At 40.9% G+C, this 27,617-nt stretch overlaps 1 protein-coding gene across 1 annotated transcript in view; it reads left to right on the forward strand.

The window, feature by feature from the left end:
- The window catches only part of TMEFF1 (transmembrane protein with EGF like and two follistatin like domains 1), a 124,170-nt gene that overhangs the window by 52,529 nt on the left and 44,024 nt on the right, over window positions 1–27,617 (forward strand). Inside the window, exons 2-3 of the mRNA XM_086740484.1 lie at window positions 21,092–21,201; window positions 25,344–25,473. Coding sequence (XP_086596610.1) covers window positions 21,092–21,201; window positions 25,344–25,473 — 240 coding nt within the window. The remainder of the gene's footprint in view (window positions 1–21,091; window positions 21,202–25,343; window positions 25,474–27,617) is intronic.

The raw sequence follows: 27,617 nt of genomic DNA on the forward strand, positions 1-27,617 counted from the left end.
GGGACACTCTAGATTATATGGTGGCATAATAATGTTCTCTGGTTTATTCTTTGTTCTATTCCTAATAATTAATAACATACAATTTGCTTTTTTTTTTATCACTGCTAAGTACAGACCTGACATTTTTGTAAATCTGTCTATTATAATGCCAGCATTTTGTTCTTAGATGGTAATAGTAATTTCAAGACCTATCACTAATATATATGTGTGTAGACAGTTGGATTTTTCTCCATATGGGTTATTTTACATTTATCTGCATTGAATTACATCAGCCCTTTTATAACCCAGTCACTCAGTCTTGTAAGGTTTCTGCAACATTTCCATTAGCCATCTCTTTTAGCCCCCTTAGTAACCTGATGGTACCAGAAAGTCTTTTCACCTTACTGTTCATACCCTTTTCCAATCATTTATGAACAGACTGAAGAACAGGGCTGAACACAGACTTCTCTTGGACTCCACTGGGGACATCTCTCTGATCTGAAAAATGACTATCTGTGCCCTAATGTTTATTTTGGGTTAGCCAACCGTTTCTCCATGTGACCAGTACTTTGGTGCATTTGCTTATTTAGAATTTTTTATGAAGGCTTTTGTCAAATGCACATTTAGGCATCTCCCTAGGATCTCCCTCATCCACCTGCTTCTTTATTCCTTCAAAGGACTCCAGCAGGTTTGCGAGGCATAGACCCCATTTGCTAAGTCACGCTGGCTCTTCCACGGCATAACGTATTTATTTTGTGGGGGGTTTTCCGCTATTGTTTTGTTCTTCTGATTGCTTTTCTGCTAATATGCCTGGGAATGCTCTATAGGAACCCTTCACAAATTAGGAAACTGAAAGCTTTCCAGTCATCTGATGCCAAGCTTTTGTGTATGAGGAAGGAACCTGAACTTCTCCCCATCTTCACAGTAAACAATAAGGCAAAAAACCCTTTTTAGTTGTTGTTGCATTTTCATCTTTTCTAAAGGCATTTTCTTACTCTTTGGGCTTGGACTGTCAGCCATTGTATTTTGTGGACAGTGCCTTCCATGTGGCTGTGGTCCTTTCATGCTACTTCAGTTGTAGATATATTAAATAATGTTTAAAAAAAATCTTAACGCAATAGTTTATTTCCCCATTGGTTTCCCCATTGCTTCTGCTATATACACTGTACTGGGTCATGTACAACCTTCAGGAGGGATCCTTGCCCAAAGGATTTGGGATCTAAAATAATCTGAAAGATAGCAACCAGGTATAAAACCAGTACTAATTTCCATTTTCTCTTTCCATGACTTGTAGAAGTCCGAGGGGATTTTTGGAGGGTTAAATCATCTGACTTTTCACTCAGACTACAGGGCAAAAGCACCCATGACAGCTTCTGCAGCCATGAAGCCCTGGTTATCCAGACTGTGGGGCTGGTTAGAGAGTACTGAGAGACTCTTGCCTATGCTCCCATGTCCTTCTTAAACAGTGAGACATGTCTGGGGCCCTCACTCCAATGCAGAAGCTGGAAAGTTTATATTAAGTGTAAATCCTACTCACACATCAGAAAAATGCAGTGTTTCAGTGGAAAGCTGTTGCAAAAAGATGCTAACATAATATATTAATAAAGTAGTTTATATATAAATAATACAACAAAAAAGTTGTACTACTGAGTAAACATCATTCAAAGAATTCTCTTCAAATGCCATTAAAAAAAATCAGAGCACAAGGCCTTTAAGATCCTATAAGAGAAATTTGAAATGTCAGACACAAGAAGCATAAATGCCGTAATGATGGGGAAGGGGTGTAAGAAGTACAGAATCCAGGCCTTCTGAAAGACAGAAAATACTCCCATGATGACTGAAGCAATGTTTTTGCATCTGTGTTTTGTACTATATTGTACAGGTTTATGCTTTCAGAGACCATTCAAGAGTTAGATCTCAAATGAAGATACTGGGAAGAGGAATGGAAATGTTACATTTATTTTTAATAACTTATTTAAAGAATTGTTTGAACCATATGTAATAGGTGTGAAAAGGGGCTCAAGAGACAGAATTGGAGAATGTCACCATCTTGCTGCTCAGATAAAGCAACTTGTGCTGTACCTGGGCTAGAAAAGTTGTTTTCATTTCTATAATGCGTACAAATCTTATCCATGCCAGCATAATTTTTACCCTCTCATTTAGAAAATATAAGGTGCTCTATTAGCAGTCAGTATTTCCAAAGACAGATCTGCTGCCCCATCATTGCTTAGAAGTTTAAGGTTACATGAAGTAGACTCGTGTTGTGTAACTGCATTTTCATATGATTGCTTTTTTGTTTCAGATTTGCTACTGTTTTTATTCTCTACCTTTGTTTATGATAACAATTGGTCCCCTAGTTGCTTTAAAACTGTAGGGTTTTATTATTAGCTTATAAGAATAGCCTACAACAACTTGTAATCCCTTTTCATACACCTTCTTATTTATTTCCTTTATAATTGTTATATTTACTTTTTACTCATTCTAAATGTGGGTGATGCTTTTTGACATACCAATCCAGATCCGGTTTCTTCTCCAAAGGGTCAGCTGCCAATATGTTCCAACCTAATCATAAGTTCCAGGTTGAAAGCTGACCCTAAGTTACCATGGAAATTCGAAAATGCGATGGCAAGAAGAGAAAGATAAGAAGTGGGCAAAGAAAGAATAGAGTTGTAGTTACTCCCAGATAAAATGGAATAAAATTTCCCTACTCACTATGGTAGGTTTTAAATTCCTGATGAGTTCTACACGATGCTTCTCAAAGATGAACTTTTCAGCCCGTTTCCTTTATAGCTTACATTTTAATGCTAGCATTGAATTATGGATCTTGTCAGTCATCTTAATTACGCAAGATCATGGTTGTCAATGAAAATGTGACTTTGTCAGAGGTTTTTTTTTTTTCTGTGTATACAAAATAAGGAAGATGTGCATCGCCTTACAATAGGGTTGGAAACAGAGAGAAGAGGATGAGTGAACTTTGAAGCTGATCACTGTCTTCCAGTTGCATTATTTTAAGGGTCCTTTCCAACCACTGAAGGATGCTGTGCAGCTGAGCAATGCAGGATGGCTGAGGTTAATATTCTGTGGTAAGAAGGAAGAAATGAATAGGATAAGGAAAGAAAGCACATTTCTTTGTATCTCTCCGGGGCTTCACGCTTTCTGAGCTAGTTAGAAGTGGTAAAGTTCAGTCTAGTGTTCCCTCTCCCCTGCATCCTGAAGGAGTGATCCCAGGGCGGCTTCGGTTCATGTGCTCAGCGTAGGAGCTGCTTATTGTTTTCTGCATAAGGCCGTAGCTCGGGCACGTACAGTGAGACAACCTTGGAAATCTGCAGTGGATTTTTGCATAAGCATATCAATAAGTGTCATATGATGGCATTTGACACAAATGGTTTGGTTTTCACGTTCATGTGTTGGTTAACGGCTGCTTCAAAAATCTGCATGAACTGGGAGGAAAAGCGTGAAGTTCTAAATGCACAAAAAAGTGTAAAATTGCATGGCACCAGTGAAAGACATTATAAAAGGCTCATGCTGTTCTAAACAGCAAGTGCTTCTAGCCCACTCTTTTCTCCCAAACCTTCTCAAAGCATCCAGCTGTGAGCCTTTTTAATGAAAGTCTAAATTTAAAATAAAGATGTTAAATTTATGTTTTGAAATCAATTTTTAAAAAATTACATGGCCACTAAGCAATGCTGAAAATTCTTATTATGTTGGGCAACTAAGGGTAGCTTCTGAACCCCTCCCAAGAGTTTTCTTCTATTTATTTATTGTTAATGCCTGCCATCCTTTTTCTGACTCTTTCCACTGCTCTTTATTATCTGTTCTTTTATGTATTTTGATCTAACTGAATTCCTATTTACCTTGCTTTTGACATTTGTGTTCATCTGTTCTAAAGTCCTGCAGACATCTTAGGTATTACAAAGTGCATATGAATAGTGTTTTTGAAGCCCTGCAGTGGCACAATAGCAGATTTATGTTTGATATCTTATTTTTTCAGACAGCCTCACGTAGACAGAGTGTTTTTCCGCAGTCACCAGATCACCAAGAGACTAGCTCCAAATCTGTTTTTGTGGGAAACCTGCGCACGGTGACAAAAATTTAGCAAAGTAGAGAGCTGACAAAGTGACTTCATAATTACCCATCCCTATCAGGTATGATCTGTTTACAAAAGCCATGTACTAAAAATAAGGCTTGGCCAAGCTTCCTTGGCATTTCTCTTTAGTTATCCTAAAAGGTCACTGCTGTGGAAATGTGACTTCTCTGTCCCTAAACAATCTGATCTGTTTATAACAGTTTTTGTGATTTTTTTTTAGTATTCTAAAGGTGTGTCAGCTACATCTTCAGATTGCAAAGATCATTCTGGAAGAAAAAAAATATTTTGCACAGTGGACATTTATGAATGCCTTTGTTCTGTGCAAAAGGGGCCAAGATAGGGTGCTGACTTGGTGCTTGGGATTTAAACACCTTTAGCGTGTCTCTGATGCCATTTTGGATTTGAGAAGGAGCTCTTTCAGCCTGTTCACGGAGTCCTGTGAGCCAGTCAGCTTTAAAGGTGTGCATTTAATGGACCCAGAGGCCCCAAACATTTTTCATAATGAGTTGTGCAGTCAGAAGCAGAGACTTGGAAAGCAAGAGGTTGCCCATGGATGGGTGCGAATTTCTTGCAGAAATCTTGTGTCTTGGAACCGTCATCTGAAGGTCTTTTATCTGCTGGGAGAATCTGTGAAAGTTCTTTTTAAAAAAAAATTTTCATATGGACAAGTGCAACTGACCTTTGAAGTAGCTACTGAGTCAATACATGGCTCTAAATGTATTCAGAAATTTATTCTTCCTGCTACTTAGTATAGCAAAAATAGAAACAAAGCTATCATTTGAATAATGCATGGGGGATTATAATGATATATACAATTAAAATTTAGTATATACACTTAACTACTATAATCCTTCTTTCATACAATCATCTCCACTATTGATTAAACGAGCTACTGGGGTGTACATTTTAGTGGCAGGACCTGCGATACTCATCTGTCTTCCAGTACATATTGTGTTTTCCCAAATATGAATGTCTAATGTGATACATCAGGTCCGCTTCTCTACTTTTCTATCATTCTTGTAGGCTGTGATGTGGAATTATATAAAAATGATACAGTCAATATTCATGTAAGCATTAATAAAAAGTTTCCAGTTCTGTATTTATTGAGAATTTCATACCATTCTTATATGAGGGATAAACACCAAAACTATGATTTCCTGTCTGAAGAGAGTCCTTCTATTTTTTTTTTTAATACAGCTTAAAGAAGTTGTTAAACAGTTTACCTTAATGTTTAAAGATACACCATCTATAACAGTTGATTGAAGAGCTAGTTAGGATGGTGATAAAAATATTATGTTCTTGCTGAACTTTACCTGTTTCAAGGAACAAGCAAGCAAACCTAAGCAGATTTTAGTATAGAGAGTATCCCAAAGTAACTGGAAGTTTTTGCAAAGTACTACACTGCTGTGTCATAGGTAGAGTAACAGCAGCGCATAATGCAATTTAAGAATGAATTCTTGAGTCTCTTCCATATTTAAGATATTCCAGTGCTTATTAGTTACAAATAAGAAATAGTTGGAAAGCATATGGCATCTGTTGCACACCACATCGTGCATTTCAGTACCAGGAAAATTACAAGACTAAGGGAGGAGCCTGGGTATGAAAACCTTTTTTTCCCACCTATAGCAGATGGTCAGATTTCTAATTTAAAATTTTCTTCAAGTTTTGGCATACTGCCATCTGTCTCCACAGCTGCAACAATGCAATAACTCTGTCACCTCTCTTAGAAAATGTTTCTTGAGAGTAAATTTAATGCCTAGCCAAGTGTTGAATTTACAGCTGCTGGGAGCAGAATATAATATATAAGCATTGGCCATGAGGCCCTGCTGATTTCCCTCACCTGGTTATAAGTAAGGTTGGGTTTTTATGAAATTGCTGTGAACAGCGTTAGGGAGTTGCAAGGAAGATGTTCCCAGTTATTAGTTTTCACAGGCCCTTCAGTAATCCTGTGTACAAAGAATAGATTAGCAGCATCAGTGGAGATCTCGCACAAAGAGCTTGATTGAGATTATGAGAAACATTCATAATCATTATCATTACAAGAAGACTGTTTTCTGTAAGACTGTCTCAGCTCTGTCAGTGTCTATTAACATTGAAAATACCTGCAAGGCGGGCAGTTGGAATGTTAAATACCTTGCCAAGTGCTGAACCCATCTATCTGCTTAGGTATTCAATTGGAGATGGTGGCCCACTTCTGCAGAGCTGCCAAAATAGTTTTCAGAAGTAGCACTGAACAGGTACTTGTGGCATGGGAAATGCTCTACTGATTTTCTCTGGTGATGGCAAGTCAAGTTCTTCCAGGGAGAAGATGAGTATCAGGTACTACTAACTTGAATTAGATTTGAAATTCAGTTCTGGGATGGTCCTATCCCATGACCACAATCTGAATAATCAGATTTGATCTGTAGTCTCTATGTTTGCAACAGCGTGGAGGTTATACATACAAGGAATTTATTTACTTTCAGAAATTCCTGTGTATGTTTGGCTGGCTATTCCACTTCTGTAAACTTATTTATAAGCTTTATGACAAGTTTACAGTTTCCAGATCTTTCAAGGCTTTCAAAGCCTTTGTTACCCGTGTCACCTTTAGATGACAGGTGACTTGCTGACATTTTTGGAAAAGGTCAGTTGGATACTCTGGATCCAGCGGATTTCTCCCCATGTTCAGTCAGCCTTGAGCTACACTCATAGTTGAGGCTTGCAGGAGTGGTTTCTCTTATGGTTTATCCAAGGAATGAATCAGCTCCTGGAAAACTCAGGCAACTGGAAAGAGAGAAGGGGGAAGACGAGGTGTCTCCACTAGAAAAACGGTGCTGGGTGCACAGGGACAAGGACTGCTCTGTCAGAGGAAGCTGCACGGATGAGAGCTGCTTGGCAGTGGGAGAAATCGCATCTATGTTTGATTCGAGCCCAACTTATCCTCTTACTTGTCTTTTTTCCCCCTCTGTCTCACCCTCCCTAGGGCAAAACACACTCCAAAAGTGTGTTCATGCTCCTCCATCTTCCCAAGTGTTGCTGCTCAAGAGCCAACCCCATGAAATGTATTTCTGAATAAAGAAGAGTTTTTCCCAGCAGGGCTATGAGACACGTTTCTGGGATTGCATGGTGCTGTCTGCATGAAGCTCTATCGCAGAGGCACAGTTTGAATTCTGAGCAGTGATTATCAGCTATTTGAATACAGCAAATGAATCCTACAAACCGCATTAATACATCAACATAGCGCTTTAGTTAGCATTAGTGACCTTAGTCAGTTAGCATTCATTTTTCTCACTTTTAAAATTGACTGACATGTGCTCCCTAAGTCTTTTGTGTCTGCTCCGTTTTTGATGACCATAATGATTTTCTAGGTGTAGTATTGAAGACCTTTCTATTAAAAGGAAGGTGATGAGACTGAGGAAAGACAACCTTGTAGCAAAAGAATTGGACAGGGACAAGTTGTTGTGGCATCCTGCCTTGGCCTTGTGTTGTAGCCTTGGGTAAGCCATTTTATCTCTCTACTTTTCTTCCTCATGCAGTGAAATGGACATGATAATATTTAATTTTTATCACAGTTTGTATGACTTCTGTGCTTATGCTGTAAGTTGTGGACTGGCTCTTATCCATGTTTTTCAGGAGGGGGATCTGATATTCACTGCAGCCTCTACATATTACAGTATTTCACATAGCTCTTGATGATAATGACTGGAAGTGATGATTAATGTTTAAAATTTAAGCTATTTAGAGGCCACATTTTATATTTCTGCTATCAAATCATCTTGCAGACAGTGGCATTTTCCCCTTACTGAGTGAATAATTAAGAGTAGATTAATACACTACCTGATAATTTTTTGTCAGATATTTTCTGACACTTTTAAGGGAAAGTTTCAAATATGATGAATAAATGGTGTCTTAAAATACTTCTCCACACTGTAATTCTACACATTTGTCTCCAACAGACAGAAGGCCTAGTCAAGTTAATTATTATTTGCATAAAAATCAAGTCCTCAAAAAATGGCTTGTGTCCTTGATCCCCCAAGCACTTAAAGACATTCTTCATCTTATACATGATCAGTTCCATTTAGTTTATTTAAATCGCACAGATGCTCAAGGTTATGCCTCTGCCCAGGAATTTATAGGATTGACACCTCAGATTATGTATGCTAAATGGCAAGACATTATTTCAAATAGTGCTGTTCCTCATCAAAAAAGAGTTCAGTCAATACTGAACACTGAAAATATTATTACTGAAAATATTTGGTTTGAAATGTATGCATATTTATTTCACATTTAAAAAATATTTCTAATTTTTCCCATGAAACATACCACTTTTTGGCAATCATTTATAATCTGTGTGTTATGCAGCGTATGTATAATAACCTGAGTTGCGCTGTATAATCTACGTCAGTACTGTGTTAGTTTATCCCCAAAGATCTATGGAAACGTATTGGTTTCCTATAGTGTTTTCCATTATCCTTGGGAGATTTTTTATTCAAAAAAAAAAAAACCCCAAACTTACTGTAAAGCTCTCAAAATAAGTTCCAAGAAAATGGCTCCCAGAAGGACATCGCATCCCTAAGTGTATTAGCTGACAACCTGGGAGGCTGTTCCACAGCTGCGAACACAGTTGCCTGTGGAGCTCTGATGGATCAAGACTCTGCTGAATATCCTGAAGAATATCTCTGACACTGAAACCACAAGAAGAACAAGGGAAGGGGAAGGTGGTGAGGTTTACATAGTGTTTATATTTCGCTTTGATCTCTCCATCATAAATAAAGTAGATAAAATGAAGTAAAACAAACAGAAAGACCCTAGGCAACTTCCATAACTTTTATTAGAGGAAAGTGTAAATCCACATGCAGAGCCTGAGTCTCTCTCCACATTAGGACTACCAGAGCACTGAAGTAGAGTATATGTTGACATGACCTTGACAGCAAAGAAAATGTATGGGCTTTGTGGTAAATGGACACACGTCTGATGTGCTCAACCTTCTGCTGACTTCAGCTCTTGTGTCAACAACAACAAAAATCTCATGATCAGGCCCTTTTACTTCTTCCCTTACTATTGCCCACAGAGGCGAAGGCTCCTTTTTCTGACAGCAGCATAGAGCTCTGAAGGCAGTGATAGAGGAGGAGAAATAACTGAAACGGTTACAGAAAGGCTGCTTCTGTGTTCTTCTTTGCATCAGAGCACTGTTCACAGCAGGGCCTGTTTCTCTTCTGCTGCAGAAGAAGTTGAAGTGAGGAGCAGACATGAGAAGGAGCCGGGCTTTTAGCTCCATGCCTGGATAGATCCATTAGCCATGCATCCCCACCCTGTAAACAAATACTTTAATTCTGGAGGCTCAACAAGGTGTGATGCCTCTCTTCCAGTATCTTCTTAATCTGGCAAGCTGGTCCCTGGGCTAAAGCAATGCCAGGAATAGGATCAGAATTTGGCCAGTGTCATTTTGCAATTTAGAACCAACTTGAGTTTCGTGGGTCACCTACAGACCAATGAAGAAATTCCCTGTAATGTTTATGGAAGTTAATTTGTTGCTTTGGTGTTGGTTTTTACCACCGTTTTACTTTGCTCTGGCCTTCAGGTTCTTCAGGAATACAAATGCGAGCTCTGCTGTTTTGGAGTGTTTGAACAGCTTGCATTCTTCTACAGGCTTAGGGAAGTAACTGTCAAATTTACTTTATGAAGTGGACTAAAGAGTTCACCTTGGTTTGTAATTGGCATAGAAAGATTTCTTCAGGACAAAGATTCATTGGCCAAAGCTATAGCTTTCATGGGAGCAGTATGCTTGCCTGCTTTGTGCTTACACAAGCAATGATGCTAGAAATCAAGTGAAACTCCCCAATTTGGGGGCCGGGGGAGAGGAGAGATGTAACACCCTTAGCAAGTCACTTGGAAACATTTTGGATGTTTGACCGTCAACTCTGCAGACTGAGAGACCGAGAAAGCAGGCATTAAGGGAACAAGGACAAATAACATTTTTGCACTGACTGTAATTGCACATGCTACACAACTGTCAGGAATTAACAGTATAATTTATGCAAATGAAAAATTTCATAGGTGTCCCACTAGCTGAAAAGGGCTGATGAAGTGGTGTAAAGATTTTTAAAGTTATCCTACCAGAATGCATCCATTTGTATAGACATTAGCATTCAGCAGCACAAGTTATCCAGTATCCTTGTGAGTCCATGTGTTTAGAATCGTTTACATGATCCAAGTCTGAATTTCCAAATCTCAGTATGCAATGACCATAACAGTGCCATGAGTGGAAAACAGTCAACAATCACTGATTTGCACGTGTTTGTGAAAAGAAACACATTGCATGTATTTGTGATTTTGTCATGAGCCTTGTCCCAGTGTATGTTGCCTCAACTCCTCCAATTAGCGTGACATTGAACCCCTCCAAGCAGCTACGGATTTTTCATCAACTTGTAGGAAGCTCATTGTCCCAGGCTTCTACTGCTATCAGATTTGGCTGGAATTGCCCAGCGAGTGCAAACGTTATTGTAAGAAACCAACAGAGACACATTTGGAGGGTCACTGCTCTTGCACAGCCTTGGTTTCCTTAGAGACTAAAGATTGATAACACTTGTTATGATCAATCTTGCTGTAAATATGCTATATGAGCATGTTTCTTTTCTAACAATTTATTTTAATTTTATGCAAAAACATGCAATGACATGCTAACTTCTTTGTAACAGCCTTGCATCCTCACATTCAATATTTTTTTTTTTTTGTAGTAAGAGTTGTAAGCAACTTTTGAAGGCAGTGTTCTGGATAGCTGCTAACAGAAAAGCACACCAGACCTATGTCCTTAATGCCAGATTGCTGTACTGCCTGACCTTGATACAAGAGTGTTTATGAGAGAGAAAACCATTTCCAGTTCTCAATGCATCTTTCCCTGTCTCCAACCAATTGCACAGCTAGTCGATTTGTACCATTCGCTGAAAATTCACCTACAGATTATATATAATTTCTGAAATATTGTCAAAGCTTTTAATATAACAAAAAAGTGCCTCAACTTTCTCTGCAAACACTTTTTTTTTTCCTCCCCCATGATGGGAACAGAAATGCACCATGGGCTAAATCCAATATTTTGACAGAACTGTCATCCCAACACTCATCACTATGACACTTTCCTTACTTTTTTCACACTGAATAGAGTTCGTCTGAAGCACACTGGTAATGTGAATAATTGCAGTGTGGGAGACTCGGGTTCAAAGGCAATCTTGTTACCTTGCTGTGTGAGTGCTAGTTGTTAAAATTTGCTGTGGTTTCCTATTGTGTACAAGAATACTAATTACTTTAGCAGCACATATGCATTCTGTTTTTCTCTGTTTTAAAAGGAGACTACAGTGACTGGAAATGTAAAAGTATAATCATCCTCGGTAAATTGGACGGCACTTAAGCAATCAAATGTTAATGCAGTCTTGTAAAAGTAGTTTTAGGGAAATATTTCAAGCTTTATTCACTTGGATAGTATTCTCAAGAGCCAAAGTACAGCTTTTTTTTTTTTTTTTCCTGCACAATTGAGTTTTAAATATTGCATCAAGACACAACAAAACAGGTTTTGCTAGTCCTATAATACTGCTTAAGATTGTTTTGAAAACAGCAGATTTGCCATCAGCCACCCAAGGCATCTATTAATTGAACAATTAAAAATAATTTCTGAGAGTATCTTAATTCCATTAGACTACAGTTGTCTATGTTTTTTTTTAGGGTAAATTCATTTTAATAATTTTGTTTCTTTTTTTTTTTTTTTTGGTATAACCTCTAGGCTGTTCCAATGAATTGTTTTCTTCTAATGCAAGTGTGAAAGAAAATGATACCATATCACAGAAAAGGCATTGTCGTAGTTCAGCCCTGATCGGGACCAGACGACGCAGTCTCTCTCTCACTCCCCTCACCTTCCGAGAGAACAGGGAGAGAAAATATAAGGAAAAACGGCTCGAGGTTTGAGATAAGGACAGGGAGAAATCCTTAAAGTTACCGTCACGGGCAAAACAGACTCAACTTGGGGAAAACTATTCATTTATTACTACAAACAGCAGGAGAATGAGACAGAGAACAAGATAACCTCCCCCCACCCCTCCCTCTTCCCAATCTTAACATTATCTTTACTACCTTCCCCTCCCTGAGTGGCACAGGGGGGAAGAGGGAATGGGGGTCGCAGTCAGTTCATCATACGTTGTTTCACGCCGCTGCTTCATGGTCGGGGGAAGAACTCCTCACATTCCTCCCCTGCTCCGTTGTGGGGTCCCACCCCTACGCCACAGTCCTTTGTGGAACTGCTCCGGCGTGGGTCATCTCTTCCACACGGAGTGCAGTCCCTCTAGAACAGCTGTCCCAGCGAGCCCTCCATGGGCCACAGCCGCCTTCAGGCATCCACCTCCCCCAGTACGGGGTCCTTCATGGGCTCCAAGTGGATCTCTGCTCCTCCGTGGACCTCCATGGGCTGCAGGGGGACAACCTGCTCCACCATGGTTGTCACCACAGGCTGCAGGGGAATCTTGGCCAGGAGCCACATTACTCCTCCCCCTCCTTCTGAACTGACCTTGGCGTCTGCAGCCGTTCCTCACAACAGGCTGGTAGATGTCTCTCAGGATCCTTTTTACATCTTATTCACTTCTCATCTCCTCTCCACTTCTTGCAGCCGGGCTGGACCGAGTCGGGCCCAGTTGGCTGCCCGGCGGGAGGCCAGAGGGTGAGGCCTGCAAGGCCCATGAGACTCGCGCCTCCCCCTCTCTGCCCCCCGCTCAGCTGCTTCACATCTTCTCTCCTGTTTTTTTTCTGTTTTCCCCTACTTAAATACGTTATCGCAGAGGCATTATCACGGGACATTCTGCTACCAATTGGCTCGCCCTTGGCCAGCAGCGGGTCCGCCCTAGGCCCGGCCAAGTCCACTAAACAAAGGGGAGCGACTTCTAGCAGTTTCCTACAGAAGCTGCCACCTTAGGCCCCCCCCATAACAAAACCAGAACATTCCACCCCTCGCCTCTGCGAATTACGTATAATCAAAATAATATCCTTACAACACCAAAGGTGGGTAGACAATTAACAAACAATTCACTTATCCCTTCACCACAATCAGAACATAAATTCCCCATAATCATTTCGCTCTTTTATCGAGTTCAATCCCTGTTTTGCCCGTTACCGCTCCCAATTAAATTCAATCCTTATCTCAAATTCCTCGTGCCCCACGTTGGGCGCCAAAATGACTGTGATGGTTTAGCCCAAATCACCACACAGTTTCTCGCTCACTCTCCCCCTCCTCAGGGGGATGGGGGAGAGAATTGGGAAGGAAGCAGAACTCGTGGGTTGAGATGAAGACAATTTACTAAAATAAAAGGGAAAACTACAATAATAACAGAATATAAGGATATTAAAAATATACAAAGTGAACAATATGTGTTTTCTCACCACCCGATGTCCCAATGACCGATACAGCCCGCCCCGAGCAGCGATCACGGAAACAAAACCGAGCAGCAAGCAAAGGAGCAAAAAGGGAGCCAGCAAGGTAGGGGGAACGATGCCAGCCAAAACAAGCAGGAAGGATGGATGCCAGGAAGGCAGATACCCACCCTCGCCTGCCCCCACTTATATACTGAGCATGACGTTTATGGCATGGAATACTCTCTTTGGCCAGTTTGGATCAATTATGCTGTCTGTCTTTCTCCCAGCTTCCTGCATCTGCAAATTAGTGAGACTTGGAAAGCAGGACGGTGTCCTTGGTCTCATTCACAACAACTGGTATCATCAGGGTGTTTATGAACATTGTTCACACACAAAATCCAAAACATACCAGCTACTGAGAGGAAAAATTAACTCCATCCCTGCCAAAACCAGGACAGGCATTTAAATGATTTTTAACTGTTTTAATTATTTAAAACTTACTTTTGTTTTAGATTGTCTATATTTTCATTTTCCTCTTTTTCTTTTCTCGTTTTTTTTTTAAACCAGCTCTTTTCCTTGTTCTTCTCTTCCACTCTCCATGCTCTCCACCTTCTTTTCTCACAAAGGGAATGTGCAGTGTCTGAGTGGGATCATCCTTATCCCTGAATAATTTCCCTGTAGAGTTTGCCTTACTGTCTGTTTTCTTTTTTGAAACACATACTTTTTCCTATGAACAAGATGGTATCATCCATTCTGTCTTGTTTTGCCTTGTCTAACACAAGCAAGTATTATTTATTTGGGCAAGTAATTACTAATTTTGTCTGAGGAGCTTGTCTGTTCTGTTATTCCTCCCCCATAACCCCAGACAATTTCTGGGAAGGAATTCAACAGTCATAAACTCTACAATGGAAATTATCAAGATATTCATAATCCACAACTGCTGAAACAGATAGGGACAGCAAAATAATATGTATAACATAATGTATAGACTGTTCACTAATTACCAAATAAATGGTATCTTTGGGTTTTGTCAATGATACATACTTGGTTTAGAAGGTTGTGATTCTGAAGGCACCATGTTTTAGTGATACTTTGTACTCTAATTGATTAAGCAAGAGACAATACTTGGTCATTTGGTTGCAGCAGTAAATGCTCCTTGACCAAGGGACGGGTAGCAGTGGCTGCTTGCTCACTTTCTGCTAGGTTGAGTTATGTTTTGGTGAAACACTCTACCAACATGAGACGAAGAGAACGCAGAAGTACATAGCAGGTGTTTTCTTCAAATGGCTTGGGTGGTAGGTGGCAAAGAAATTCATGCAAAACCTGGGGGCTTCCTGTCGCCTAGAAAGGTACACATCTGAGCAGTACGTGCTGGCTTGTTTTAAAATAAACCATCTTCACCACACAGGCACAAAGGAGGTGGAACAACACTTCAGCTTCAGTATTTGGCACATGCTAGGTGAGTTTGGCTCACTTTTTTTTTTTTTTGCTGCAGAAACAGGGCATAGAAGTTGTGATAAGAGATGTTGGGTTAGCGCTGGTGAATGTGGCACACTGAAGCTGGTAGAAGATAAAAATGTCATTCTGTGTCCACCATGCAAACAACCTTTACTTCCCATCTCCTGCAGAGAGCTGAGATGTGTGTGTGTTTGCATTCATGTCCCTGCTTCACATTTCTACTGTACAAACTAGAAGTCAAATGTGTGGTTTCACTAACCTAAAAAGACTATTTTTAGCTAATCTCACTATTGGGGTAGCGTAATGCTGGTAAGGGGAGTGTTCCTGCTCTGCTGGTTCTTGGTCATTGCTTCTTCAGTGGCTCTGAAAATGAACCCCCACTACTTCAGAGATTTTTTTTTTTTCCCCTTAAAATTCTTATTTCCACTTGCAAAGAAGAAACATACTGTTTCTTGAAGGTTGCTCTGATTTTTTGAAGGGGGCAGAGAAAATGTAGTGGATGTAGTAGAGAAAGATTGGTTAAGGAGAGAAACGGGTGTAGTAGGTGTAGTAGGACCTAGTGGGGAGCTGAAAACCTGCAATAAAATAAATATAAACACGTTCTGTTGTACATTGCTGTAACTTGCATTTATCCGTGAGATTTGTACCCGGTGGCTGAAATGGGGAATAACTTACACTGCCTCACTGCCAGGATGTGCTAGCACTTTGACAGTGTCAGAACAAGTATGACACCAAGCTGTGTGGTGCCGTCGACATGCTGGAAGGGAGGGATGCCATCCAGAGGGACCTTGACAGGCTGGAGAGGTGGGCCCGTGCCAACCTCATGAAGTTCAACCACGTCAAGTGCAAGGTCCTGCACCTGGGTCATGGCAATCCCAGGCACAAATACAGGCTGGGCGGGGAATGGATTGAGAGCAGCCCTGAGGAGAAGAACTTGGGAGTGCTGGTGGATGAGAAGCTTAACATGAGCAGGCAATGCGCCCTTGCGGCCCAGAAGGCCAACCGCATCCTGGGCTGCATCAAGAGGAGTGTGGCCAGCAGGCTGAGGGAGGTGATTCTCCCCCTCTACTCTGCCCTGGTGAGACCCCACCTGGAGTACTGTGTCCAGTTCTGGAGCCCCCAACACAAGAAGGACATGGACCAGTTGAAGAAGGTCCAGACGAGGGCCATGAAGATGATAAAAGGGCTGGAGCACCTCTCTTATGAGGACAGGCTGAGAGAGTTGGGGCTGTTCAGCCTGGAGAAGAGGAGGCTCTGGGGAGACCTGATAGCGGTCTTCCAGTACCTCAAGGGGGCCTACAAGAAAGATGGGGAAAGGCTGTTTAGTAGGGCCTGTTGTGATAGGACGAGGGGTAATGGTTTTAAAATAGAGGGGGGTAGATTTAGATTAGAAATGAGGAAAAAATTTTTTACGATGCGAGTTATAGAGCACTGGAACAGGTTGCCCAGAGAGGTGGTAGATGCCGCATCCCTGGAAACATTCAAGGCCAGGCTGGATGAGGCTCTGAGCAACCTGATCTAGTCAGGAATGTCCCTGCTCCTTGTAGGGGGGTTGGACTAGATGACCTTTGAAGGTCCCTTCCAACCCTAACCATTCTATGATTCTAAGTAGATCACACACGGGGACTCACACAGCCTGTGTGTAACAGCTCTGTAAGCATTTATACAACTTACTACAGGAATGGCTATACTGGGTGCCCTTTTAAAGAGCAATGGGATGGGGCTGAGCTTCTAGATTAAGATGCCTAAATGTTTATTTGTAGGTGTGTACATGTAAGCTAAGTGTCTGAGCCAATGTCAAAGTCACTGCAGGTGGCAGAAATCTAATGTGACATACGCTGCTACCAGCTGCGATGCTTGTTTGTCTCCATGGGACTGGTAGGATCTATGGGAGAGCTGTCCTGTTTTGTCCTGAGCTGGCAGCTGGAGGCGAGCAGAGCTCTCCCAGGGGCATCCTAATTATTCCTTGAAGAATCTTCTTTGCAGTTATTTTATTTACCTGTGATGTCACTCAAAGTCACCTTCATAGTTCAAGCGGGCAGGCCGTGCTTGCTGGCAGCACTGGTACTAAACCTACCTGCTCACTTCCACATGGGAAAGGTATTTTTTTGGGTTCCTTATATCCGTTCGTTATTGCTATGTACTATTGCCAACCCCAGGAGAAGCTTGAGTTTTGAAAAAAACCAAATTGCTTACAAAGTCACCAGATTTGCCCATCTTAGATTTTATTTTATTCTGGAGGTACCCAAATGGAAGCAACATGTTTGATGTACTTAAACCTACAAATCTGATTTCATCTTCAGGTTCAGCATTTTGGCATGTGCAATTTAGCGTATAATGAGAGGTTCATGCCTCAGAGCAATGCATTTTGAGGTCAGAGGCAAAAAGCCAATCCCCAGCTACTTGTATCGAGCTGTACTTCAAATTCTCTGAAAGGAGTCGAAATGCAGAAGGCTTTCATCATTTTTACTGATGTGTCAAATTATCACAAGGTGAATTCATTTCAAAAGAGGAAAAAAAAAAAACCAAAAGACCTTCATATGGGTTTTTGCAGACAAATTCCTGCAAGTTGCTCTGTGCTGGTCAGCCTTCACACCACCAGAAAGTGTATGGGCTGAACAGATACTAGCAAATCGTTTTTCATACCTCATTTCAGGTCTTTGGAGATTAATTTTGTCATAAATTTTGAAGCCTGATTTAATTGCGCTAATTATATTTTCTCCAGGGAGTTGATGGATTAGTACTTACCGTCTTCTCGCTGTACGTAATGAATCACACTGAGGCTTTCTCTTATTCTCTTATACTGCTAAATGTATAGGAAATTAGTTGCGATAAGCATTAAAGAAACATGTAAGAAATTACCCTAAACCATTTGCTACATGTTTGTGCTCCTTTCATAGATCTGTTCTCACAGATGATGATAATTATTCCGTTCTTCTGGAAATAATTGCAGAAACTCTGTTTTAATTCTCTCTGTGGGGAATCCACTGAAGAGAGAACATATTTCAGACATGCAAGACATCTATGGTTCTTCTTCACATCTCTCTATTAACATTTGTTTTCATCTATTCATTTTTGAACCCAACACTGTAGATGTGGAAATCATTATGGTCACCACACTCCCCCATACTTGTGATGCCATCAAATGCAATTGTGTGCATGTCGGAGGTTTGATTTCACAGCTGCTGGAATTTGCTGCTGAATGGAAGCGGGGATTGGGTGACATCCTGTCACAGAATAAAGTTCGTCTATCTCATTTAAGTGCCAGTCACCAGGGTGTCTCGTCTTTTGTACGGTTTTGGAAAATCACATTGGCTCCTGGTCTCTGAATGACCTTCCCTGCTCAACATTCATCTCATGCAAAAAAGCTTATAATCCATATTTTCTCATTTATGTGGAAAGAAAGACAGTCCACTCCCAAAATTAAATTACCATTATACTGGTGTGCTTTCTGTCATCTTAGTTCCTCCTGTGGATATTTTGTTAAAAAAGGAGCCTCGGTTTCTTGGGGTGAGGGAGTCTCACAGGGTCTGATTTCCCACCTCCATTCTCACGTCTCCTGTTACAGTTTTGCTTTGAAATCTTTCCCTTTCTCACTGGCTTTTGCAGTCAGAGCAATAGCTGAGTTAGGAACAAGTACATCCCTAGCTCAGCCTTGAGGCTAGACTGCTAGCTGGGGACTGTTTCTGACCCCCGCTGCATCCCTCCCTTCCCATACATAAAGGTGAGGTCCCTTGTCCACTCCTTCCTGGGTGGTTGCATGCCTCTTCACGCTGGGGGACACAGAGGTGGGGACAAAGTCTTCACTGAACTGCTTGGGCAGTTCGACATCGTGTAGACTCTCACGATTGCAAGCACGATTTGCAGTCTCCAAGGGGTTTCTTCTGCTGGTGGGGGTACGGGGTGAGATGCTGCAAAGTACCGAGTCCAGCGAGCTCAGTTGAGAGTTGAGAAGGGGGGACCCACATCTCTTTAGTGTCCTGAGCTGATGAAAAATGGATTTTGAAGGCTATTCACACTGTGATTTGTATGGTTACTCCCTTTCATAAATTGCATTTTCTCAAATGCGCTGTCACCTAAAGGTGGATCCTTCTTTCAGATATGACAGTCATTTCCCCTTAATTAATCTTGATGATTTGTTCACCTTCGCGGAACAGATCTTCATGAGGAGGAAGAAAGGCACATCTCCTTCAGGAGCGAGTTACGAACACAGTAAATTGAAAAGCTGCGATGTTCTGTCACATTAACTCGGTCCCTACAACGCAGCAGTTGCACTTGATAAATGGCAACATTAAGAATAACATTAGAGAACATGCGCACAGGGTTGTGATGGCAACCGGGATACCTAACTACCCGCTGCTACACGCATTGCCCTCCTCGTTTATGCCTTCAGGATTGATGGACGTATAGTGAAAAAAAAAAAATCATTTTTTTTTCTCACAGTTGACAAAATATGTGGATTGTAACTGGACCTTCTCTTGAGCTGTAATCTTGTAACTTTAGTGCTATGAAAATATATGTGATTATGCTGCATTCAATATAGAATTATTTGGTACATAGCATGATTTATTACATGAATTGTTACACAATTATGTATTTATTTATATAAACTATGTGTGTGGGTGTGTAACGTTACATAAACCCACAGGAGCAGTTTTCCAGGGTGTCCGTCACTGTCCCGCCGTTGTGCTGACACTGCTGTGAGCGGGAGGGTGACTGCGTATTTAAGACTGCAAGTGGCAGCGAGCATTGTTTTCTTCTGCTTTTGACCTACCTTTCCCCAATTCTGAATGGCTGGTATTCAGTGCTTTCTTTAAGCCTGTTAACTGGATAGGGCTTACTTATGAAAAGTCACAGACATTATTTTAAATCACACCGCTGTCAATGAATCTCATTAGTGGGTCGTATTGCTATAGAGTCCTGGAGGTTTCTGACTCGAGCCGAAGCACAGACAGTTTTGAATTATACATCCTTTGATATCAGGGCAGCCTTAAACAGTGGCAGGAGATTTTTCCACAGCCCTCGGTGTGATTTTCACCTTTTCATTGCAATCGATAGTAACAGCACCGTTCCCACAGAGCCTGGCGAGGTCACACTTAGGCTGACACTGACCACTTCCGTTATCCCACCGGTGCCTTCCTTTGCTCTCTCTCATATATACGGTTCAAATCAAACATTTACTTCAAAAGAATATATTTATTCTTCTTTAAAACTACCCTCGGATGTGATGCCCAAAAAAGCTTGAAGCCATTTAAGCAACTGGAGTGACCATTAAGCAATTTAAGTGCTGGAGCTGGTGCCTATGGAGTTGATGTGTACAGCCCTTCCATTTCTGTGGAAGCTTCTTGGTTTCCCTGCCCCATCCCTGGAAGTGTTCGAGGCCAGGCTGAGTGGGGCTTTGAGCGACCTGGTCAAGTGGAAGGTGCCCCTACCCAGGGCAAGGGGATTGGAACTGGATGGTCTTTAAGGTCCCTTCCAACCCAAACCATTCTGTGGTTCTGGGATTCCCTCTTGCTGGCTGTACCTCTGCTGCAGGCTTACTGAGGCAGGAGCTGTGTTGGTGCTCCACATTTTTATGCAGCAGCTAAGACAGAGGGTTTTGGTTCATTATTCTGGCTCCTACAGTGCAAGCAAATTGTAATAGTTTAAACACACTTTGGTTTATTTTTAGTCTGAAGGATAGCAGTGTGGGCAAGGCAGAGGCTGGAAAAGCCAGCAGAGAAATTCTGATGTTTTAGCTTTTTTTTCTTCTTCAGGATCCTTGTGAGGCGTAAGCAAAAAGAGGTAGCAGGTGAGAAACATGGGCTAGGGCTCATGTAAAGGAGCCTAGCTCCTGCTAGGCATAATTTCTGCAGAGGAAGGTTTTGTACTGGAGGCATCCCTGGCAGGAGGGACATGGAAGAGAATTTGGGCAGAGTAAACATGCACCTGCTCTGTATCTGTTTGTGTGGTGAGGCGGCGTTTAGCCACAGCTGTGGAGCCAACCAGGCAAAGCTGCCTCAGGGGAGCAGGACCTGTCCCTGGGGAGCAGGATGGAGCCCACACAGGGCAGCTCGGGGAACAGCTCTGGCTTCTTTCATTTAACTTCCATACAGGGGAAGGGAGTGGGGAGGCTCAATGGATTTAAGGATAATGCAGTCTCCAAATCAACTCATCTTACAGTTTTCTTTCTGTCTCCTTTTTCTATTTTTTTTGCAGAGTTAAATGTAAGGGAATCCGATGTAAGGGTGTGTGACGAAGCATCATGTAAATACGGAGGTGTGTGCAAGGAAGAGGGCGATGGCTTGAAATGTGCGTGTCAGTTCCAGGTAAGGGCTGCTCACCTTTTTGTTTGCCGTTTCTGACCAGTCTTCAAGTATATTGAAGTATTTGTGGAATTGCCGCTTTAAAAATTTCACTCAACAAGCTTCTATAAACATAACCATAAGCTTCTTTTTTAATTGCACTGATTGGGGCGGTATGTGACTGAACTTTACCAGGGTGTGCTCAGGGAGCAAGTAGTGAGTGTGGCATCACGTTTGCTCTCCACACCAGTTTGATAAGTCAGCCGTCAGCTCAGGGCGACGTGGGGAAGAACCGAGGGCCACCATGTGCCGGGCACCTATAGACCCCGTGACCAGCATGAGCAGAGGTGGGGAGCATGTAGAATCATAGAGTGGTTTGGGTTGCAAGAGACCTTTAAAGGTCATCTAGTCCAACCTCCCTTCTATGGCCAGGGACACCTTGGGTGCAGTGTGACACCCACTCTCTGCCTCCATGCCTTGCCTCATCCTGCCCTAAGACCCTAGATGGGAGGGGAGGTGACCCACAGCAGGGTGGCCAAGCGTTGTCATGCACACCAGATGAAGCTTTATAAATTAAACAAAGTGCTTATTACGGATTACTTACTCTAATGTCAGTATTTGGAGGATTCTTCCTCACTCTGCTGCTGGCCAAATGTGGTACATTAGACCCTGGAAGATCTTAAGGTATTTTGAGAATCAGGTAATGACAGGATCACCAGCGATCATAAAGTTTATGAATGAAAATAGTGAATTAGTCCCACTTTGATCTAAAAAAATCCTCTGAACTTTAAAAAGTCATAAATAGCAAGTTCAAGTTGCTTCATTGGTTTTTGAGCCTTTAGTTTACAGTTTTTATAACTATCGTAGCAATCCTTCCTTCCCTCCCACTCCTCACTTTTTAGACAAAAGAGAATACTGAAGTTCTTTCTTTTTACAATTTATAGCCAGGACAAACATATCAAATATTGTGAGACTCCCGGTAAAACTGCAAGACATGGCAGTGTTATCAACCAACCCTGGAGTGTGCTATCCTTTGGTGTTTTAAAAATAATCTTGTGTTCTGTTTCCAATAAATAATAAACCAAGGGGAACCAGAATAGCAACAGTGCACCGTGTGTGATCTTACATTGGTTTTGGATTCCAGCGTTTCAGGGCTGGCTTTTGATGTGGTGTTATTCAGGTGGGTACCTATGCTGGGGGGCATCCTACAGCTTACGTCTCATAAGAACAATGGGATCTAACTGCCTTTTACAGGGAGAAAAAAATTCTTAAGAGAAGGGGTTTATTCATGAGCCTTCACTCTAGCTGTAACTTTCATTTATGAAAAATAATAAAATCAAAACCCAGAAATGATTAAAAAAAAGGAAAAAAAAATTCAACCCTAGCCTAAGCAAAGGTTTCATTTATTTTCTGTAGGTAGTAAATTTTATGACTTCCTAATATCCAGGTCATGCGGACTAAAAAAGAAACTGGCCCATATAAGAAGCTGATACTTTTTCTTGAAGAACCCATTTTTAAAACCAATATTATTTTTAGGCTAATTGTAGTTCTCCTGTACTGAAAAATTAATCCTGTACTCTAAGGAAAGAAGTCTTAACGATGACGAGAAGGTATTCAGACATAGCAGGTTGAATTCTTCCTGTAACTCTCAACCTTAATTATTCAGCTGCAGCTAGCACCACCTCAGAGGGGCACGGCTGTTTGTAGCCACCCTTGAGCTAAGGCCATGGCTGGCACAAACCATCCTTCCAATTCAGGAAAATGCATAGAGATTTCGGTTCCCTTCCAGATATCACTGTTCCCTCCTCCTCCTCCTTATCTGCCACCACTCCTGACTTGGCAGCATTTCTTAACTGTTTGGTCTTCTAAAACTTTAAATTATGAGCTGTAGTTTTTCCTCCTAGGATCCCCTTCAGAGACGACTGGCTGCCAGATTTCAGTGTTGCCACTGAAGCGGCTATAATGTTGTGGCAGCAAGACCTCTCTGAACACCTTGTAGGCTTTCTCTGTCTTGCCAGGTCATCTAACATAAAGCGAGATACTGACGTTTGATTCCCCAGAATCAAATTTACGAATTAGACCATAGGAGAGGTGCTGAAGTATTCAGTTGTGTTTGCTTGCAGTGACCTTAATGATATCCTGACTTTCTTCAGGTCTAGTCAGTCCTTCTCATTATAATGGAGGTGGGGGATAACACGATAATGTTTTACAAAGCCTAAATTAAAAAGTGATCAACACCTAGGGAGTGTGTTATGGACTGCCGTGGGGAGGTGAGGTGAGAGAGAGCTGGTTCAGGGTTCTTCTTCGGCCTCAGTCTGAAAGGCTCAACAATAAATGGTTTAATAAGATAACTGCTTTAATAAGACAGAATAGGAAAAGCAATACATATAGTGAGTAAACCTTAAATCTCTTTGGATGCTGGGTACCCTGCAATCATGCAGGATTGGATGGAGCCCAGATGGATTTTCCCACAGGACGCTGTGCAGAGCAGATCCTGTCCATGGAGAGATGCTCTCCCTTTTGGTCATTCATGCTATTATAGGAATTCATCACAAGAAAACAACTCTTTTCCTAAAGGACATTTGCATGAGAACTTCTGGGTGCACTGTACCAAATTGCTAAAGTCTTACCAAACTGTAAAAAAGGAATCACTTTGCCTTTCATTTTCTATCCTCAGGACAGAAGCTGCTACTTTAAAACACCACACAGCAACTTTATGATTGCATGGAGAATTATCTCTTGGAAAGTAGTGTTCCCCCCAAGAGTTGCCTGTTTAATTATTCCCTGGAAGTGACTGTTCAGTGTGAGATATGACAGGACTGGCAGTTGAATGTCTGAGAGCTACTCACTATGGGAAAGTATAACAAAACTGTTAGAAGTAATGTTCAGAGCTGGCAGCATGATTTATTTCTGTCTGTGCGTGCTTAGTTCGTTCTCAGTTGGTCACCTATGGCAGGATTACAGAGGAGGAAGGATAGTTCCCTTCAAAACTGTTTTTAAAATTGAGTATTTTGAGGTTTGTGTACGCCAAAGCACAAGGAAACCGTTCTGTCAGAGAATGTCATTTGGAATTTGGAGAAAAAACTCTTGTCATTTCAGGGCAGTTTAGCTTAACTAATGCTGCTGCTTCTGTGTGAATTCTCACTGGGTGAACTCTACCAGTTCAATCATACACTTCATATGGTTAAGAAATTTGGTGGCTAGTCTGTATCTTTCTTCATTGCTTTTTGTCCTTTGGGTTGGTTTTTTTTTTTTTGCCTTTAGGGTTTTAAAGACGCAAAAGGTGTCTGGAATTACAGTTACTATTGCAACCCCAAAGAGGGCAAGGTCTCTCCTTTTCCATGCAGTGAATTGGGGGTGGATCTCCAGTTCAGCAGGGAGCAGTGCAGCACTGGGAGGTGTTGGGCGGATTGGTGGTCTCGGTGTTTCCCAGTGTTGTAGTGCACTTTATACATACAAGGGGTGTATAACCCATCTTTCTTAGAATGTAAGAAAATAGCAAAATACAGGCTTCTCGCTCCAAAGTCATTCTGAATTATAAATTTTCCTTTCTTTCTTTTTATTAAATATACCAGTGCTACTGACTTGGAGCTTAACATTTTTCAGCATAGTAATAGAAAAGCATTATTATAGTTGTTGACCAAGTAAAACAGACTCATGATGCTCATGAATTTAACAGGGATTGTGATTGTTTTCCATCTCCCTTGAAAGATCATTCTATGACCAAAAAGATCAGCAAATCTCCCCTGAAGCACTGTTCACCTTAAATTTTCCTGTGCTTGGTTTCATCCCTCTGTGCCTAGTCATACTTTCTTGTATTGAAGAAGTTTTCTCCTTCCTCATGTTTATCCTTCAAATATTTCTAGATGCTTGTCATATTCCCTCTAGCCATTACTAAGTCCCACCATAGTTATTTTGTTCTTTTAATCTTTCCTGCTGAATTCCTATGTTCAGCCCATACGGACTTGGACTATTATTTCAGTGATCCAAAAGGAATACATACAGTGATATTGAGAAATGTATTTTAAATTTTCCTTTGGTGAACAGGGTTATAAGTTACTGCTAGTAATTCATATTTACACAACCATCTTCCCGTATATTAATATGCAGTTCAGATCAATCACATGATTTTATACAACTGAGTTATTTTATAATTTCCTTTTCAGTGTCACACAAACTATGTTCCTGTTTGTGGATCAAATGGAGACACTTACCAAAATGAATGCTTCCTCAGGAGAGCTGCTTGCAAGCATCAGAAAGAGATAACAGTGGTATCAAGAGGACCCTGTTATTCTGGTATGTAAAACATCATTTTGTGTCACTAATGAATGATGTTATATGCTCTTTAGTTTTGCCCTTAATTCCAGAGATTTTAATTTTCATGCTTTTCCTAGAATGAGATAATGTGAAAATTCCAAGTCCTCTTTAGCAAGGGAATATAGTTACAGAGAAGAAATCTGATATATCTTCTGATATGCTGACAGGTTAATAAATAAACATTAAAAATAGAAATACTTTATCTGAGAAATGATTTTGTGAATGCTTCTGTTATATGTATAGAGGAGTCTTGATATTCATCAAAAGGCTTACAACAAATTCAGAATTAGGACTCATTTTTTGGATGTGCAGAATTAGTGTGACATCCGGCAAGTGACACTGATCATCCTCACTGCCACGATGCTGTATCCAAGGCATCATCTTTGACTAATTTGACTTTGGGTCATTACACTACAGTTATGTATAACTCCTACAAAGTCACTGTATCTCACATTTCTAATGGACTGCCCTTTTCTGTCTTTCCACGCACTTAAAATATTGATTTTCTACATGCTTAAAGTACATGGGACAGGTTGTCACCGTCTTGAATATTGCACGTGATCTTGAACTCAGAACTCTGGACAGATTCAAAGCTGGTGGGACCAGACACGTGGGTGGCTTTCTTAGAATTAAATTAAATGACTCAGTGGCATTGTCAACTGCATTCTTCGGTACATAAATAACACCAAAAAAAAATTAATTTGTGGGACATCCCTCATCTTTTGATACACAATAGTTACTCGGATTAGCCTGAGCAAGGTTATGTGTGTATGGCAGCCAAAAGCATGATTAGAGATGAGGTGCACACTCCTAGCTAGCTTTATGTTGTCTAGTCTAGTTATCAATGACAATTTAGAGGTAGCAGCCTGGAACTCCCTGGTAGCTGCAACATCCTATCTGGAAATGAGGGTAAATATTTTTGGAGCATTTACATATTCCTATAAGAACACCCAAGAAGTATGAAGGTTTGAACTGAGGATGTGTAAGTAAATATTTTTTAAATTTCATGCCCAAATTATTCTAAGAAACAGACTCACAACATGAAAATTTCTTTCTCTCACTGAAACAGAATACTAGGATAATGTTTTGGGAACAACAACAAAAAAAGAAGTGATTATATGCTTTCTACCCTACTAAGAAAAAGATATTTTGAGATGAAAAAAAATGATTCTTCTAAGCCTCAGGTTGTCGGCAGCTAATTACTACATTACTTAGCTAGTCTGGGACTTTTTTTTTAACCTCTTTCTCCTTTTCTTCAAGTCCTACATAAAACCCAGGAAACACAGCATAATTTTTAGCACTTAGTGTAATAGATCAAGACGTGTGCTGAGACATAATTGACCAGAAAGTACTGAGAACACGTTTCAAAAACTGAGGATGCGATTCAGGCTGCATACTGCATTCACACTGGCGCAATTTAAAGTGCTTTGGCAGGGCTCTACCAGAACAGGACCTGCGACTCCGCGTGTCTGATATGCTCTGGCTGATGTGAGAATATTGGATGATAAAAGTCATTCTCTGGAACCTGTCCATGCCCTGGTCATCAAGAAGTCAATGTATTTGTACTCTTGATCTGTAACACATATGTGTTGAGAATCAAATGCCAAAATTAAAAAATCCTTTACAGACTTCCATTCATTTCCACCGAGTGCTGCCGAATTTGCTATGAAAGTGCTTTGTTCTGGGATGTTGTTGGGACCTAACTGTAGATTCACTGAATTCCTATCAGAGTTTTGGTTTTTCAAAGCAAAGCTTCATCCTGCCGGAAGGTACCCGTGATGATAAGGTGAAATTCCCCCATAGTGCTCTAACAACTGTTTCATATTTAAAGTGCGTCAGACTTCTGATTCTCATAGAAGAATTAAATATTTCCTGTTTGCTAGGGATTGATACCTTCTGAAAGTGTGGCACTGGAACAGACTATACTGAGTGATTTAGTCAGACCTATTCCTTGGCAGGTAACATTTTGATTAAATTTTTACAGCCATGGGTGATTTAGCAGCATTATTTCTTTTGTGCGAGTGCTGTCAGAGTTGCAAGATCCTAAAATAAGCAACATTTAAAAAAAGAGTCAATCATAAGTGCTTTAGGAATGAACAAAATGCAAGTTTTTACATTAAAAA

This window comes from Chlamydotis macqueenii, chromosome 2 (assembly GCF_036417535.1).
Source record: "Chlamydotis macqueenii isolate bChlMac1 chromosome 2, bChlMac1.mat, whole genome shotgun sequence".
Lineage (NCBI taxonomy): Eukaryota > Metazoa > Chordata > Aves > Otidiformes > Otididae > Chlamydotis > Chlamydotis macqueenii.